General features: G+C 36.7%; 1 protein-coding gene across 2 annotated transcripts in view; it reads right to left on the bottom strand.

Moving 5' to 3' along the window:
- The window catches only part of METTL4 (methyltransferase like 4), a 174,132-nt gene that overhangs the window by 144,309 nt on the left and 11,644 nt on the right, over positions 1-18,179 (bottom strand). For both annotated transcript variants that reach the window (XM_027577311.1, XM_027577313.1), the window contains exons 4-8: positions 17,766-18,135; positions 15,686-15,755; positions 3,808-3,982; positions 1,370-1,476; positions 906-997 (exon numbers count right to left, since the gene is read on the bottom strand). In XM_027577311.1, the coding sequence (XP_027433112.1) occupies positions 906-997; positions 1,370-1,476; positions 3,808-3,982; positions 15,686-15,755; positions 17,766-18,135 (814 nt within the window). The remainder of the gene's footprint in view (positions 1-905; positions 998-1,369; positions 1,477-3,807; positions 3,983-15,685; positions 15,756-17,765; positions 18,136-18,179) is intronic.

Here is an 18,179-nt window from a genome sequence, read left to right as displayed (position 1 = left end):
GACGATGTGACTCCGGAAGGCCTAGGCACTTCTTCCTCAAGTTTGCCAGGCATCTCTTAGAAGATGCAAAACTTTTTGCATCTTCAAATTCAAAAAATTTGTATAGCTCTATACCTAAAAATATATGCGCTTGCTACATAGTAACATAAATTCAAAAATACAGGGTTACAAATACTTCTTGTCTACCACTACCTAACCAAAACATAAGGATTACATATCAAGTCATAGGGATTCCCCCACCGCAAAATCTAACTTTGTGCGGCAGCCACACCCTTTCCAAAACATGAAGAATCCGTCCCAAAATGAGTGAGGCAAAGCCGTAGATGCCATGGAAGCTGCACGGCCCTGAAGAACATCCTGAACCAGGCCCTTCTGGATATGTATGCTCTGGGTTCTGCCCATACAAATCCCCATCTGTGTGACTTACTGGAGAGCCACTTCCAGATGAAGAGGCAAAACTCATCAAGAACTTGGGTGACCACCTGACTAACCTCCACAGGTTGGCTGGTGGATGGCCCTGGGCTGGGCCAGGCCAGTCAAGTATCTCTTCCAAAGGCTCATCCTCAAGCACAACTAGGAGCTTCCAGAGCCCAGGAGCCTTTGACGGGCACCTCTACATCCCCCGATGTCAGAGCTTCTGCCTGTGCCTCTCCCTGCAGCCACTAGGCAGCCCTTTAACCATCATAAAGCCCTCTCTCAAATCATGGACCAAATGAAAACAATAAAGCTTTTGTAACAAAATAAATAAAAAACACTATTCATAAATTCTGCTGTAAAATTTTAGAGTATTAACAAAAATAAAACATCCAATTTAATTTCCAAATCTCTACACCACTCAAATACTAAATTCAATCCTTTCTTCAATTTGACAGAAGTCATAACAATTCTATTTTATAAAAACATACCAGCAAGCGGTGGCTTATGTGAATGAAGAGTACAGGGCACACTGACAATTAACTTGTGATCTGGAATGGGAAGTACTTTTACATCTTCATTCCTAATTAAAACAAAACAACAAAGTAAATTTTATTTTAAAGGACAATTTTTCATATATAAGTCACAGTTGCCTTTTTTTCACCTTTCAAATAGAATCTGAACTTAAAAATAAATTCAAGAATAGAAGCAATAATATAAATCAGCAATTTAAGTATTGAGACATTACCAAAAATTTCCTTTTCTTCAATAATGACTTCAACAATTACACACTAGATAAAAGATAATATAAAATTTCATGTACCATACCATTCACATTTTTCTGGTCTGGGCCATTTTCAGATTTTCAAAAATGTAAAAATTAAGGAAAACCAATGATCATTATACTATTAATTTTGTATACATTTATACAATTTTGAAAAATCACCTTTCCTACCTTAATGTTACAGCAGTTTTTTCTCGAACTCTCCCCAGTATAAGACCTTCATAAGGCTTTTTGTGTGGAGAATCTAACGGGAACACAAATTCTCCTGAATTGGTGATCTGATAGGAGAAAAAAAAACATAACAAAATAGAACCATACATGTGTAAATATCCAGGAAAGAGTTTGGGTTTTTTTCTATCACTATACAGTTTCTGCCAAAGAGAAAGAAATTAAACCTCTGGGCTAGTGCTATCCAATAAAAATAAATGTAAGCCACAAATGCAAACCACGTGTGTAATTTAAATTTTCTACTAACATTAAACATTAAAAAAGGTAAGAAGAATGTGTAAGCAATTTTAATTACATATTTAGTTTAGTCTCACATATCCAAAATATTACTTCAATATGTAATAAATTTATTTAGGTATGTTATATTTTTTCTTTCATACTAGGTGTTTGAAATCCAATGTATATTTTACACTTAACATCAATTCAATTTTGACAAGCCACATTTCAAGTGCTAAAGAGCCACATATGACTAGTGAGCATCACTTGGACAGAGCAGCTATAAGGGACTAAAATATTTTAAATATCACTTTATCATCTTACACATAAAAATCTACTTTTCATTAAAATTTATTCCTGAAACCATGTTATCATTAATTCATTTATTCATTCAAATAATTTACGGATTACTGGCAATGTGACTAAGTGGATTAAAGTATATCTTATTAAACTTTATAGAATACAGTGTCATTAAATACTGTCAGAGCTAGAATTAGTAATAAAAAAAAGCTCAGAGACTGATAAGACAGACAATACTTAGTCTAATCCCTTGGCATTATAAATCCAGAAATTCAATTTTGTCATTTCATCCTGGAGTGATCATACTCTCAAAGACTCACTTAAAGCTAATCAAATTGAAAACACAATTTATAATAGCAATATCAATTTATAAACTAACCATTAAAATACGTATTTTCACCATCAGAATATTCATATCTATTATCTATTGAACCTTTTACTAAATATCAAGGTAACTAAAAAGCCAAATCAGTAAAGTCCTATTATCACCTCTAGGGCCTAGGAGAGACAGCATCTCTTCCACACAGTGCTGTATAAATACAGGCAAATTCTTATTATTTGGATATATTTTATATTCAATGCAAATTACTCCTTCTGTTATAACAGTGCATATAGGTACCTAACAGTGTTTCATATAATATACCGTACTTTTGTTTTAAACTCTGGGCTTATATCATCTCTTGTACGGATTAGTACTAAAAATGAATAGGGTAGTCTTAGATTTTATGTATTAACATTTTACTGGTTTTGATTTCAGAAGGTACCCTTTTCCTGACTTTGACCCCCATCTCTGACAATAAAAGAACTGTTATAATGTACAGGGTAGAATGGAGTTTTATATTCCCATCAATGTCCTATATACCAAACCAACCAAAGCTAAGCCCAAAGTATGTTTTAAAAGCAAAGATACAACTGTTAATGTTTGTTTGCTAAGTTCATTAAAATAGGCGTAAATAAACAATATACACACCTTTTAGAAGATATACCAGTAGACCACAAAATACATACAAAGTACATAAAAACAGAACTCTTCCGTTTAAAATAAATGTATCAGCTATACAAATATTAAACATTCAATTGATAACAAGTGGGTTTATCTTTTTTAAATGTAGGAGGGCTTTTGCAAAATTCATCTAAGTAGACAATGCATCTTTAAAAGGATGTCCAATGGACTCTGAACTGATGCCTTATTTTTCTGTATTTTTTTGTTCTTATAGTAAACAGAGATATTAAAGATCATTCAACCAATCCAAGAGTTGGAGTCATTTCTTTCAAAAATAGGCACAGCAGCACATAAGGCACTGAGGACCTAAGTTAAAATTTCAAGTATGTAAGGTTCTTGGTTCTTTCCACCTCTTCCATGCTGGGTTACTTAGCTATTCTCCCTCCCATCCCCAGCAACATAAGAAAAAAGAAAAAAGAAAAAAACAAAACAAAACAGGAAAGAACCCACAGAGGGTGACTGAAATTGTGGATGCGTAAAGAGCAAGAAGATGAAGGACAACACTATTTCTATGTTTCCTGATAGATTCTCCAAAGTTTTTGTTTGTTGTTTTTTAAACTACAGACATCAGAGCTTTTTAGAATGTCATCCTGATATCTCCCTGAATCAAATATTTCCTAAGGCCAGCAGTTTGAGACTCTACTACAAAAAGACACAGAACAAAAAGTAAAAAGACTTTGAGAATAAGATATAAGTATTTAGCATCAAAAAGAAAAAAGTATTTAGTATCAAAGTAAAAGTTTTAAATAGACTGTTTTGAAGGAGTAGAGCAGTGACATGTTAAGTGTTAAAAATTAGATGCTACATTTATGTGACTTATATGTTACACCATACTAACAAATAAGTTAATTTTTCAACTTACTTTTACCCAGTGCCACTCAGCAACTATCTCAACAGACCAAGAAGGATAAAGTTCTTCCTTTACAAAACGTAGGTGCTTCTGTCTATTGGTCACCCAAGTAATGATAAGACAGTTTGGAGCCGCCAGTTTAGGAATAGGTATCTGTTTTATTTGCAATGGTGATAAATAGCTGTACCTAAAAAAAAAAAAAAAAAAAAAGATACTACCAAATTCACTGCAAAAAGGAAAAATAAGCAGACAGAAGACCCATGTAATATTGACTCCACAGACACAAAGCTCCTGTACCTATTTATTTGTATAACTAAATATGAAGCCACAGTGACACCCAGTGGATACATTGTTACATGCAAGTCAGAATTAACCCTTTTTCATTTTTAATAGTATAAAATTGTCAGGCTATCTTTATCATTTCTAAATGTATTACATTTTAGTAATTTCACTAATATACTTGTCTCCCATTCAAAATTAATCAAATATCGTACATTATACAGGGACCCCATCACAGTTAGTCTTGAAACTGCTATCTCAATATTCTACTATATTTTCAACCCTCAATCTATCATCCTGCTTCTTTCTTTTTTTTTTCCAGGTTTTATTTATTTGACAGAAAGAAAGAGCACAAGCAGGGGGAGCAGCAGGCAGAGGGAGAGGGAGAAGCAGGCTCCCCACTGAGCAAAGATCCCGACGTGGGGCTCGATCCCAGGACCCTGAGATCACAACCTGAGCCAAAGGCAGACACTTAACTGACTGAGCCACCCAGGCGCCCCATCCTGCTTCTTTCTTATTCCAATCAATTCCACTGGTTCCTTGAAACTCTCATGCTTTCAGGGTGCCTGGGTGGCTCAGTCGGTTTAAGTGTCTGTCCTCAGCTCAAGTCATGGAGCTCCCTGCTCAGCGGGGAGCCTGCTTCTCCCTCTCCTTCTGCTGCTCCCCCTGCTTGTGCTCTCTCCTCTCTCTCTTTCAAATAAATAAATAAAATCGAAAAGAAAGAAAGAAAGAGAGAGAGAAAGAAAGAAAGAAAAAGAAAGAAACCCTCATGCTTTAATTTAAAAAAAACTCTATAGTCTTGCACCTCCTAGTCATTAACAGCATAAAGTTTAGTTTCTGTTGCTGGAACTACTTGCTCTATAAAATCCAGTCTAATGAATGTGGGCCCTTCTCTAACACCCAACACACACAACAGAGAGAGGAGAGTCCTTATTCTCCTAGCTCCCCTATTAGCCACTTCCAGGCTAAAACTCCTCCACATTTGCATAAAATCCACTTCTCTTTGAGAGGTATGCCATCTGGCTGTGCTAGAATGTAATGTTCTTTATTGAACCCATTTCTTCCTCACTTTCCATAATCAATGAAGCCTTAAGCTCTAAGATCCTTCTACCTTACCAACACAAATCTTGCCATTATCCTGGCAATTTCAAGGCACAATTTATATAATGTGCATACCTCAACTATTCTTCCCCTAAACAAATACAATTGCATTGATCCCAATAATCCATTCCAGTTACCTTAACCTGGACCTCACCATTGCTCACACTTATTCCATTTCTGAAACTAAACGTTGATCTATCTCTGGCTGTAACCTCCTATCCCTAACCTATTCTTTGACCTTACCAAAGCAAACCATGCCCCATTCCTTTACTTTATTGAGTCTATCATTTCTTCCTGCACACGTGTGCCTCTTCTCCACAGACTACCTACCAATCATTTCACTGCCCTCCCATTAGCACCCTAAATTCCCATCCACCCTTAACCCTTCACCCCACAGCTCCTTCAAACCTCTAATCTTAAATTCAACCCAACTTCCACACAATTCAATTCAACCTCTTCGTATGGGGAGAAAAATGCAAAAGCGAAGAACTGGGTCAATTAAACCCATTCTCAGGCTCTCAAAATGACTCATCAATTCTTTTACTTATCCTTAGTCAACTACAAACCCTCATCTCTTTTCAAATCTCTTACCTAAACTCACTCTTGGCAGATGAAGTTAACTCTTTACATCAGTAAAAATAAAGGCCACCTGACCCCTTCAACTACCTAACCTTCTCTCTCCTTATATACCTTCACTTACCCATTTGTATACATTTCCTCTTAAATCAAATGGTATGGCTTCACCTAACTAGAGCTTATTGCTCCAGCTGTGTTCTCTTATTCCCATCTTCCAGTATCTTACAATGCTAGTTATTCCTCTCTCTCTGTGTCTCAACCTCTCTAGCAGTTCCTTGCCATCAGCCTAGGTTTTAAAGGGAGAAAAAGAGAGAAACAGGGGAGGTAGGGAGGGGAAGAGAGAAGAGAAATTCCCTCAATTCTACAACTAAGCTAAGGACTGGTATGCATTTAGCCTTTCTACTTTGTCTCCTTTATTTTATTCGTCAATTGACTATAATGAGGTTTCTACTACTATACCTGCTCTGGAAAAAAATAAATGACATTCTAATGGCCAAATGCAATAAACACTGGAATCCAGTTCTCACACACAGCAACTGTATAATGTGAGGACATGATCAATAGTATTTCTTAAATAAATAAATGAGTAAAACAAATCATATCTCATGCACCCATTTCCTACCATCCAGACCAGTGCTCTTCTAGTAGACTAGCATTTCTTATAATCAAAGTGGTAACTTAAAAAAACAAAGTTTGCCAAAGTATGAAAAATATCAGGTCAAAAATTTGAAGTTTGATGTTCCAATAACTGCAGATTCTTTGATTGCCTCGATTTTTAGTTAGGATGATGTGCAGTTAAGGGGGAAGGAATGAAATATTCCATTTTTTAGTTTTAATCTCCTAGAAATCACAGAGCAAATTCCAAAATATGCATCTTTATCACCAAGGTAGTATTCTTACCGAAAATATTTAACCTGAATCTAATCATGAAGAAACAATCAGACAAATCCAAATGGTAGGAAATCTACAAAAAAGGAACACGGGATCTTAAAAAAGTCAATATCCTAAAAAGTAAAAAATGGCCATGAGCCTATTCTGCATTAAAGGAAGAAAAGAAAAATAAAGACCAAATGTAACGTGTGATTCCTCACTGGAGCGTAAATCTGAAAACTGAAAAGAAAAATATAGCCATGAAAAAACACTTTGAAAAGAGGTTAAAAAAATATATATATATATACATATACACACACACATAATGTATATTTGATAATATTATTAATGGCAATTAATGGAGATGGAGAAAGAAAATACAAATAATGTGGTAGAATATTAAAAACGGGTGAATCTAGGGGCGCCTGGGTGGCTCAGCCGTTAGGTGTCTGCCTTCGGCTCAGGTCATGATCCCGGGGTCCTGGGATCGAGCCCGCATTGGGCTCCCTGCTCAGCGGGAAGCCTGTTTCTCCCTCTCCCACTCCCCCTGCTTGTGTTCCCTCTCTCGCTGTGTCTATGTCAAATAAATAAATAAAAAATCTTAAAAAAAAAAAGGGTGAATCTAGAGGAAAGGCAACTCGATATTCATGTATTATTCTTTCACTTTTCTCAAAGTTTGGAATTTTTAAAATCAAAAGTTGAAGGAAAGAAACAATACAATAAATCATTACAAAAAAATCATAAAGATATACTTACAAGGTAAAAAAACAAATAATTTCAAAAAAAATTTTTTAAACAAAAAATTTCAAAACAGGCTACATAAAAGTATCATAAAATATTATAAAAGGAATGAGTTTATTTTTCAGAATTATAAAACCTGCCTCCAAAGATACTAATTGTAATTAAGCATGTACTTTTTAAAAATTAATAAAGAGTATTCAAGAATAACATATAAAAAAACTATCAATTTTCAAGGGGGCAGAGCAAGATGGCGGAGGAGTAGGAGACCCGGATTTCGTCTGGTCTAAGGAATTCAGCTAGATAGGGATCAAACCATTCTGAACACCTACGAACTCAACAGGAGATCAAAGAAAAGAATAGCAACAACTCTGAAGAGAAAAGCGACCACGTTCTGGAAGGTAGGACGTGCAGAGAAGTGAATCCGAGGCGATATTCGGGAGGATAGACGGCAGGGGAGGGGGCCTCCATCAGCGGCTTCTGGCAAGTGATAGAGCCACGGAGCACAAAACCGGAACTTTTAGAAGTGTGCTCCGCTGAGGGACGTCGCCCCAGTGACTAAGCAGGTGGTGGAACCCTGGCAGGACAGTGTGATCTCAGGACCCTCGGGGTCACAGAAAGACTGGGGGTTCCTGAGTGCAACAGAGCTCCCAGGTATCACAGCAGGGAAGCTGGCTGCAGAGATGGAGATGAGGCGCGGGCTCTCAGCTTGGGGTTGCCATAAACTGTGATCCACGGCACAGTCAGGCCACTGCTCTTCCAGTAGGGACCCAATAAGCGGCAGATCCGGGGAGACTCCCCTTCCTCCCCCAGGAGGAGTGGCTCGGGAGCGCACCACAGGGAGCTGATGGGTTTGGAGACTCCACACCGAGTCAGGTGCCAGAGATAGAAATGCTCGATTACAGGCCGGGTGAGCACGACGTGCGGCCGGAGACCGGGGAGACGGGAGTCACTGACTGCTTTGCTCTGGGGGCTCACTGAGGAGTAGGGCCCCGAGTTCTCGGCTCCTCTGGGGCGGAGATCGGGAGGCCGACATTTTCCCTCTTGTCCTCCAAAGCTGTACCAAAAGCTTGCAGGGGAAAAAAGCTCCCGAGAGCAATCCCGAGCAGATTACTTAGAGTGGACCCACAAGGGCAGGTCAATTCCGCCTACGGCAAAGACATTTGGGAACCACAGCAACAGGCCCCTCCCCCAGAAGATCATCAAGAACAGCCTGCCAAGAGCAAGTTTACTGATCAATGAGAACGGCAGAACTCTAGCGCTAGGGGAATACAGCACATAGAATCCATGGCTTTTTTACCATCATTCTTTAATCTTTCAAAGTTAAATTTTTTTTTTAATTTTTCTTTTTCCCTTTTTCAACCATCTTATCAATGCCTTTTTTAAAAAACATTTTTATTTTTCATTTTTAGAGTCATAGTCTATCCCTTCATAGTAGTTACTCTTATTTTTGGCATATATATATATGTTGTTCTCTCTTTAAAATTTTGACATATAGTTTCTTCTAACAGATCAAAATATACCCTAAATCTCTAGTGTATGGCTTTGTTCTAGGTTCCTGCCTGATCACACTCTCTCCCTTTTTTTTTCTTTTCTTTCCTTAAAACCTCTTCTTTCTTTTTCCAAACAACTTATCAATTCCTTTTATAAAATTTTTTATAATTCTCATCTTTACAGTCATATTCCATCCCTTCATCGTATCAACCTTTATTATTGTACATATATAAGTTTTTCTTTCTTCAAAATTTTGGGAGGCACTTTCTGCTAACAGACCAAAATACACCCAAATTCTAGTGTGTGGCACTGATCTATGCACCAGCCTGATCATATCTAATCATATTCTGTTTTTTTCTTGTTGTTTTGTTTTGCCTGTTTTTGTTTCTTTTTTTTCCTATTTCTTTTTCTTTTTTTTTCTTTACCTTTCCTTTCTCCCAGTTTCAGGTCTTTTCTGATTTGTTTAGAGTATATTTTCTGTGGACGTTGTTACCATGTTAGCATTTTGTTCTCTCATTCATCTATTCTCCTCTGGACAAAATGACAAGACGGAAAAAAATCACCTCAACAAAAAGAACAAGAGGTACTACCGACTGTAAGGGACGTACACAACACGGACATTAGTACGATGTCGGACCTAGAGTTCAGAATCATGATTTTAAAGATACTAGCTGGACTTGAAAAAAGCATGGAAGTTATTAGAGAAACCCTTTCTGGAGAAATAAAAGAACTAAAATCTAACCAAGTCGAAATCGAAAAGGCTACTAATGAGGTGCAATCAAAAATGGGGGTACTAACTGCTAGGATAAATGAGGCAGAAGAGAGAATCAGCAATATAGAAGACCAAATAATGGAAAATAAAGAAGCTGAGAAAAAGATAAACAACTACTGGATCACGAGGGCAGAATTCGAGAGATAAGTGATACCATAAGATGAAACAACATTAGAGTAATTGGGATCCCAGAAGAAGAACAAAGAGAGAGAGGAGCAGAAGGTATATTGGAGTAAATTATAGCAGAGAACGTCCCTAATTTGGGGAAGGAAACAGGCATCAAAATCCAGGAGGCACAGAAAACCCCTCTCAAAATCAATAAAAATAGGTCAACACCCCAACATCTAAGTGCAAAACTTACAAGTCTCAGAGACAAAGAGAAAATCCTGAAAGCAGCTCGGGACAAGAGGTCTGTAACCTACAATGGTAGAAACATTAGATTGGCAACAGACCTACCCACAGAGACCTGGCAGGCCAGAAAGGACTGGCATGATATATTCAGAGCACTAAACGAGAAAAATATGCAGCCAAGAATACAATATCCAGCTAGGCTGTCATTGAAAATAGAAGGAGAGATAAAAAGCTTCCAGGACAAACAAAAAATAAAGGAATTTGCAAACACAAAACCAGCCATACAAGAAGTATTGAAAGGGGTCCTCTAAGCAAAGAGAGAGCCTAAAAGCAACATAGACCACAAAGGAACAGAGACAATATACAGTAACAGTCACCTTACAGGCAATACAATGGCTCTAAATTCATATCTTTCAATAGTAACCCTGAATGTAAAGGGGCTAAATGCCCCAATCAAAAGACACAGGCTATCAGAGTGGATTAAAAAACAAAACCCATCGATATGCTGTCTGTAAGAGACTCATTTTAGACCCAAAGACACTCCCAGATTGAAAGTGAGGGTGTGGAAAACATTTTACCATGCTAATGGACAACAAAAGAAAGCTGGGGTGGCAATCCTTATATGAGACAACTTATATATTAAACCAAAGACTGTAATAAGAGATGAGGAAGGACACTATATCTTACTTAAAGGGTCTATCCAACAAGAAGATCTAACAATTGTAAATATCTATGCCCCTAACATGGGAGCAGCCAATTATATAAGGCAATTAATAACAAAAGCAAAGAAACGCATCGACAGCAATACAGTAATACTGGGGGACTTTAACGCCCCCCTCACTGAAATGGACAGATCATCTAAGCAAACGATCAACAAGGAAATAAAGACTTTAAATGACACACTGGACCAAATGGACTTCACAGACATATTCAGAACATTCCATCCCAAAACAACAGAATACACATTCTCCTCTAGTGCCCATGGAACATTCTCCAGAATTGATCACATCCTAGGTCACAAATCAGGTCTCAACTGGTACCAAAAGACGGGGATCATCCCCTGCATATTTTCAGACCGCAATGCTTTGAAACTAGAACTCAATCACAAGAGGAAAGTCGGAAAGGACTCATATACATGGAGGCTAAAGAGCATCCTACTAAAGAATGAATGGGTCAACCAGGAAATTAAAGAAGAATTTAAAAAATGCATGGAAACCAATCAAAATGAAAACACAACTGTTCAAAATCTTTGGGATACTGCAAAGGCAGTCCTAAGAGGAAAGTATATAGCAATACAAGCCTTTCTCAAGAAACAAGACAGGTCTCAAATACACAACCTAACCCTGCACCTAAAGGAGCTAGAGAAAAAACAGCAAAAAAAGCCTAAACCCAGCAGGAAAAGAGAAATAATAAAGATCAGAGCAGAAATCAATGAAATAGAAACCAAAAGAACAGTAGAACAGATCCACGAAACTAGGAGCTGGTTCTTTGAAAGAATTAACAAGATTGATAAACCCCTGGCCAGACTTATCAAAAAGAAAAGAGAAATGACCCAAATCAACAAAATCATGAATGAAAGAGGAGCGATCACAACCAAGACCAAAGAAATACAAACAATTATAAGAACATATTATGAGCAACTATATGCCAGCAAATTAGATAACCTGGAAAAAATGGATGCATTCCTAGAGATGTATCAACTACCAAAACTGAACCAGGAAGAAATAGAAAACCTGAACAGACCTATAACCATGAAGGAAATTGAAGCAGTCATCAAAAATCTCCCAACAAACAAAAGCCCAGGGCCAGATGGCTTCCCAGGGGAATTCTATCAAACATTTAAAGAAGAATTCATACCGATTCTTCTGAAACTGTTCCAAAACAATAGAAATGGAAGGAAAACTTCCAAACTCGTCTTATGAGGCCACCATTAGCTTGATCCCAAAACCTGACAAAGACCCCATCAAAAAGGAGAATTACAGACCAATATGCTTGATGAACACGGATGCAAAAATTCTCACCAAAATACTAGCCAATAGGATCCAACAGTCCATTAAAAGGATTATTCACCACAACCAAGTGGGATTTATCCCTGGGCTGCAAGGCTGGTTCAACATCCACAAATCAATCAATGTGATACAATACATTAACAAAAGAAAGAACAAGAATCATATGATCCTCTCAATAGATGCAGAAAAAGCATTTGACAAAGTACAGCATCCTTTCTTGATTAAAACTCTGTTCAGAGGGTAGGGATAGAGGGTACATACCTCAATATCATAAAAGCCATCTGTGAAAAACCTAGAGCGAATATCATTCTCAATGGGGAAAAACTGAGAGCTTTCCCCCTAAGGTCAGGAACGCGGCAGAAATGTCCACTATCACCACTGCTATTCAACATAGTATTAGAAGTCCCAGCCACAGCAATCAGACAACAAAAAAAAATCAAAGGCATCCGAATCGGCAAAAAAGAAGTCAAATTCTATCGAAATAACTCTTTGCAGATGATATGATACTTTATGGAAAACCCAAAAGACTCCACCCCAAAACTGCTAGAACTCATACAGGAATTCTGTAAAGTGGAAGGATATAAAATCAATGCACAGAAACCAGTGGCATTCCTATACACCAACAACAAGACAGAAGAAAGAGAAATTAAGGAGTCGATCCTATTTACAATTGCACCCAAAACCATAAGATTCCCAGGAATAAATCTAACCAAAGAGGCAAAGGATCTGTACTCAGAAAACTATAAAATACTCATGAAAGAAATTGAGGAAGACACAAAGAAATGGAAAAACATTCCATGCTCAAGGACTAGAAGAACAAATATTGTGAAGATGTCAATGCTACCTAGAGCAATCTATACATTTAATGCAATCCCCATCAAAATACCATCCACTTTTTTCAAAGAAATGGAACAAATAATCCTAAAATTTGTATGGAATCAGAAAAGACCCCGAACAGCCAGAGGAATGTTGAAAAAGAAAAGCAAAGCTAGCAGCATCACAATTCTGGACTTCCAGCTCTATTACAAAGCTGTCATCATCAAGACAGTATGGTACTGGCACAAAAACAGACACATAGATCAATGGAACAGAATAGAGAGCCCAGAAATGGACCCTCAACTCTATGGTCAACTCATCTTTGACAAAGCAGGAAAGAATGTCCAACGGAAAAAAAGAGTCTCTTCAACAAATGGTGTTGGAAAAAATGGACAGCCACATGCAGAAGAATGAAACTGGACCATTTCCTTATACCACACACAAAAATAGACTCCAAATGGATGAAAGACCTAAATGTGAGACAGGAGTCCATCAAAATCCTAAAGGAGAACACAGGCAGCAAGCTCTTTGACCTCAGCCGCAACAACTTCTTCCTAGAGACATCGCCAAAGGCCAGGGAAGCAAGGGCAAAAATGAACTATTGGGACTTCATCAAGATAAAAAGCTTTTGCACAGCAAAGGAAACGGTTGACAAAACCAAAAGACAACCGACAGAATGGGAGAAGATATTTGCAAATGAAGTATCAGATAAAGGGCTAGTATCCAAAATCTCTAAAGAACTTATCAAACTCAACACCCAAAGAACAAATAATCCCATCAAGAAATGGGCAGTAGACATGCACAGACATTTTTCCAAAGAAGACATCCAAATGGCCAACAGACACAGGAAAAAGTGCTCAACATCGCTCAGCAACAGGGAAATCCAAATCAAAACCTCAGTGAGATACCACCTCACACCAGTCAGAATGGCTAAAATTAACAAGTCAGGAAACGACAGATATTGGCGGGGATGAGAAGAAAGGGGAACCCTCCTACACTGTTGGTGGGAATGCAAGCTGGGGCAGCCACTCTGGAAAACAGTATGGAGGTTCCTCAAAAAGTTGAAAATAGAGCTACCATAGGACCCAGCAATTGCACTACTGGGTATTTACCCCAGTGATACAAATGTAGGGATCCAAAGGGGTACGTGCACCCCGATGTTTATAGCAGCAATGTCCACAATAGCCAAACTATGGAAAGAGCCAAGATGGACATCAACAGATGAATGGATCAAGAAGATGTAGTATATATATACAATGGAATATTATGCAGCCATCAAAAGGAATGAGATCTTGCCATTTGCAACGACGTGGATGGAACTGGAGGGTGTTATGCTGAGCGAAATAAGTCAATCAGAGAAAGACATGTATGATATGATCTCACTGATATGAGGAATTCTTAATCTCAGGAAACAAATTGAGGGTTGCTGGAGTGTTGGGGGTGGGAGGGATGGGGTGGCTGGGTGATGGACACTGGGGAGGGTATGTGCTATAGTGAGCGCTGTGAATTGTGTAAGACTGATGAATCACAGACCTGTACCTCTAAAACAAATAATCCATTCTATGTTAAAAAAAAAAGAAAAAAAGAAGATAGTAGGAAGGGAAAAATGAAGGGGGGGAAATCGGAGGGGGAGACGAACCATGAGAGACTATGGACTCTGAGAAACAAACTGAGGGTTCTTGAGGGGAGGAGGGTGGGGGGTTGGGTCAGCCTGGTGATGGGTATTAAAGAGGGCACGTATTGAATGGAGCCCTGGGTGTTATACACAAACAATGAATCATGGAACACTATATCAAAAACTAATGATGTAATGTATGGTGATTAACATAACACAATAAAATAAAATTTAAAAAAAAGGAAATGTCCTCTCAGAAATTAATTGAACTGATTAAGATGTGACATAAACAAAAAAGGTGACATAAAACAAATTTAAGATGGATTATACAAATTCATTCATAGCAGCTACTAAGGAAAACTATACAGGCATGCCTCAGAGATACTGCAGTTCAGTTCCAGACCACCACAACAAAGCTAATATTACTTTAATAAAGTAAGTCAAATTAATTTTGGGGCTTCCCAGTGCATGTAACAGTTATGTTTACACTATACTGTAGTCAACTAAGTATGCAATAGCATTATGTCTAAAAAAACAACATACTTACTTCATTGCTAAAAAATGCTAACCATCATCTGAGCTTTCAGTGAGTCATAATCTGTCACAGATCACTAAAACAAATATAATAATGAAAAAGTTTGAAATATTGCAAAATATGACATAAAGTGAGCAAATACTGTTGGAAAATGGTGCCAACAGATGTGCTCAATGCAGGGTTGCCACAAACCTTCAATTATTTTTTAAAAAGGCAGTATCTGCAAAGTACAATAAAGTAAAGCACAATAAAACAAGGTATGCCCATATTCTGACACATATTTTTAAACTTTAAAATGTGATATCAAAGGAAGGAAAAATGTTGTCCTTTGGTGTTACAGAAATATCCCTGAACTGGTTCAGTCAGTAACCTCAATCATTAATAAGTATATTACTTGTGACGTTCTTATACCCATACGTCATTCTACAGCAAGAGAATTACCTAATCAGGGGAATTAAAAATTGAAGTGAAAATACTTTAGTAGTTTCAGACAACCTACCTCTCAAAGTAATGCTTTTAGCAATGTAACCAGAATGTAAAAAGGACAACAGTTTTTAGAAAAGGATGGGGTGCCTGGGTGGTTCAATCAGTTAAGCACCTAACTCTTGGTCTCAGCTCAGTTCTTGATCTCAGGTTCGTTGAGTTCAGGCCCCACGTTGGGTCCATGCTGGAAACTGAAGGGAAAAAATAAAAAAAACCAAGGTGTATCTAATAGACAATTTATTTACACTTACCTGTTACTTCTTTTAACTGATTTGTTCTGCCATGGTGGATCCATCACAATTACATCATATGTTTTCCTACCTGAAAACACACACACAATTTCAGAAAATACCTACCTTCTGTAAGTGATCACTTTAGAAACTAAAGTGCATTGACTACAGACACAAATATAATGGAATGCAACAAAAGGATTTACAACATTTATTCAAATAAAATAATTTAATCTAAAAAAACTGAGGTTTCCCTTATAATTTAGTACCACGGGGATTTTAACATAAGTTTACCTATTGCTATTTTTGCAAAGACTACCTGAAAATAACTACAGCTCACTTAGCTGGACACCAATCATTTGTAAATGCCCTTTGTCTTGACAGCCATGTTAATATGGTCCTTTCAAACCTAAATGGGTTTTTTGTTTTGTTTTGTTTTCATTTTTTGCTTAATTTTTTAAAGCTTCGTTTTGAAATAATTTATCTTAAAACTGACACACTGACCATAATAAAACTTCCTCAATTGTCTACAGGTGTCTTTTTTTCCCAACCCAGGATCCAAAGCAGGATCACACACTGCATCTAATTGCCATGTCTCCTCAATCTCTTCCAATCTGGGAAAGTTCCTCAGTCTTTGTCACTCATGACCTTGACACTTTGAAGGCTACTGGCCAGTTATTTTATAGAATGTCTCTTAATTTGGGTTTGGTATTTCCTCGTGATTAAGTTTAGATTATTAATGTTTGGCAAGAATACTACCAAGTAATCAGGAAATACAAGATGTCAAAATGTCTCATTATTGGTGATACTATCTTTAATCATTTGGTTAAAGGGTTGTCTACCAGGTTTCTCCAGTTTTCACTTTGTAATTAATAAGTATCTTGTAAAGAGATACTTTAAGACTGTGCAAATATCTCCTGTCTCATCTTTTCACCTATTATTTTGAAATCTAATTATTATGTTGTTGCCAAATAGAAACTTTCTAGTTCTATCATTCCACCTACATTTATTAACTGGAATTTTACTATAAGGAAGAGCTGTCCCTTCTGCTTTTATAAACATAGCTATATTTTGGTAAATATACAATTTCACAAGTAATCAAAAGAGTGCTAATTAAAATGAGGAAGTAATGGTTTTTAAACTATTAAAGTGACAAAAATAAAAAAGAACAGAAAACAACGTTCAAATATAACATAATTTTCCCATTAGTTTATTATCCTGTCATTTACCCTGAAGAATTTATGACACTGTGACATGAATAACCACTCATGGCTTGACATGGCTTGATAGCAATTAAAAGAAGCTTTTCCTTAATGAACTATGTCATTTAATAACTTAAAATTTTTATATTAAATATCCAAAAACAAGAGCATATTAAATTAAATTTCATCAATACATTTCTTTCCTACCTCATTTCTTAGAATATTATGACCTATTAAATACATAAAAATCCCTGAGATAAGCAATTGATGCAGATTAATTCATTTAATCTTCAAAAAGACCTTCAGAAGTAGATTATTATCATAACTATTTTATAAACTAGGAAACTGAGGCTCAGTTTTGTGAAGTGACTAGCTCAAAGATTAACAGTTAAGCTTTAGAATCTAAATTCTAAATGGTGTATATGAATGTGGACTTCAATCTTTAAATTTTGTTGACATTATACAAGAAAATATTTCAAGAAATTTTAGACAATAAACTGTAACACTAGCTTAAAATGTAACCTAAAAGGCCATGGTGTTAATATTCATATCTGAAGTGTTCCTACTTTGCTATAAAGAAAAGTTAAATAAAATTGTTTGGCCAAGCCCAATTATATCGTGAATTCTTAAGTACAGAGCAACAATTACATTTGCTTTCATGGGGACCAATTACTTTTTGACCCTTTGTTCATTAGTCTTATTTTTTATTTTTTTCAAATTTTTTAAATGTTTTTAAACCAAAAGTCAGAACTTTAAAATTAAATTTAAAAGAAAAAATCACAGAGAAAATTAAGCATTTATTCTATCCTCATACTGCTGACCCACATTCAGCAGACTAGCTCTTGACTTCCAAGGCCACAAAAAAATTATATTTTTCTAATAACATAGTAATTACTTACAGTTCAGAAGTGGATGCATGCAAGAAATGTCAGACAAAAGAAAACTGCTTTTTGGTGGCACCAGGTATTTCTGTCCCATTAAAGTAATCATTTTTGTAAAGCTAGAGTTGTTTTCAACAACCCGTGAAAATAAATCCTGTTCTGTAACAGACATATCTTCTTCCATCAATTGTAATGCCTGAAGATCCACTTCATTCAGAGAAGGCAAATGCTTTGCCATTGTACATAATTCTGACAAATTGCAGGTATCAAGTGGTAAAGTAATGGGCTCACTACACTTGTCCCATTTTTCAGAAAGTGGATGAAGAAAGCCACTTTTGAGACCTTCTTGGATTAACTCTGAAGAGCCATCCAAAATCAGTCCCCTGATCTGTAAGAAAAATTTGTTAAGATACATTAAAAGGCCATTTACAT

Source organism: Zalophus californianus, chromosome 14, assembly GCF_009762305.2.
Source record: "Zalophus californianus isolate mZalCal1 chromosome 14, mZalCal1.pri.v2, whole genome shotgun sequence".
Taxonomy (NCBI): Eukaryota; Metazoa; Chordata; class Mammalia; order Carnivora; family Otariidae; genus Zalophus; species Zalophus californianus.
The sequence above is the reverse complement of the archived record's forward strand: the minus strand, read 5'-3'. Positions and strand labels throughout refer to the sequence as shown.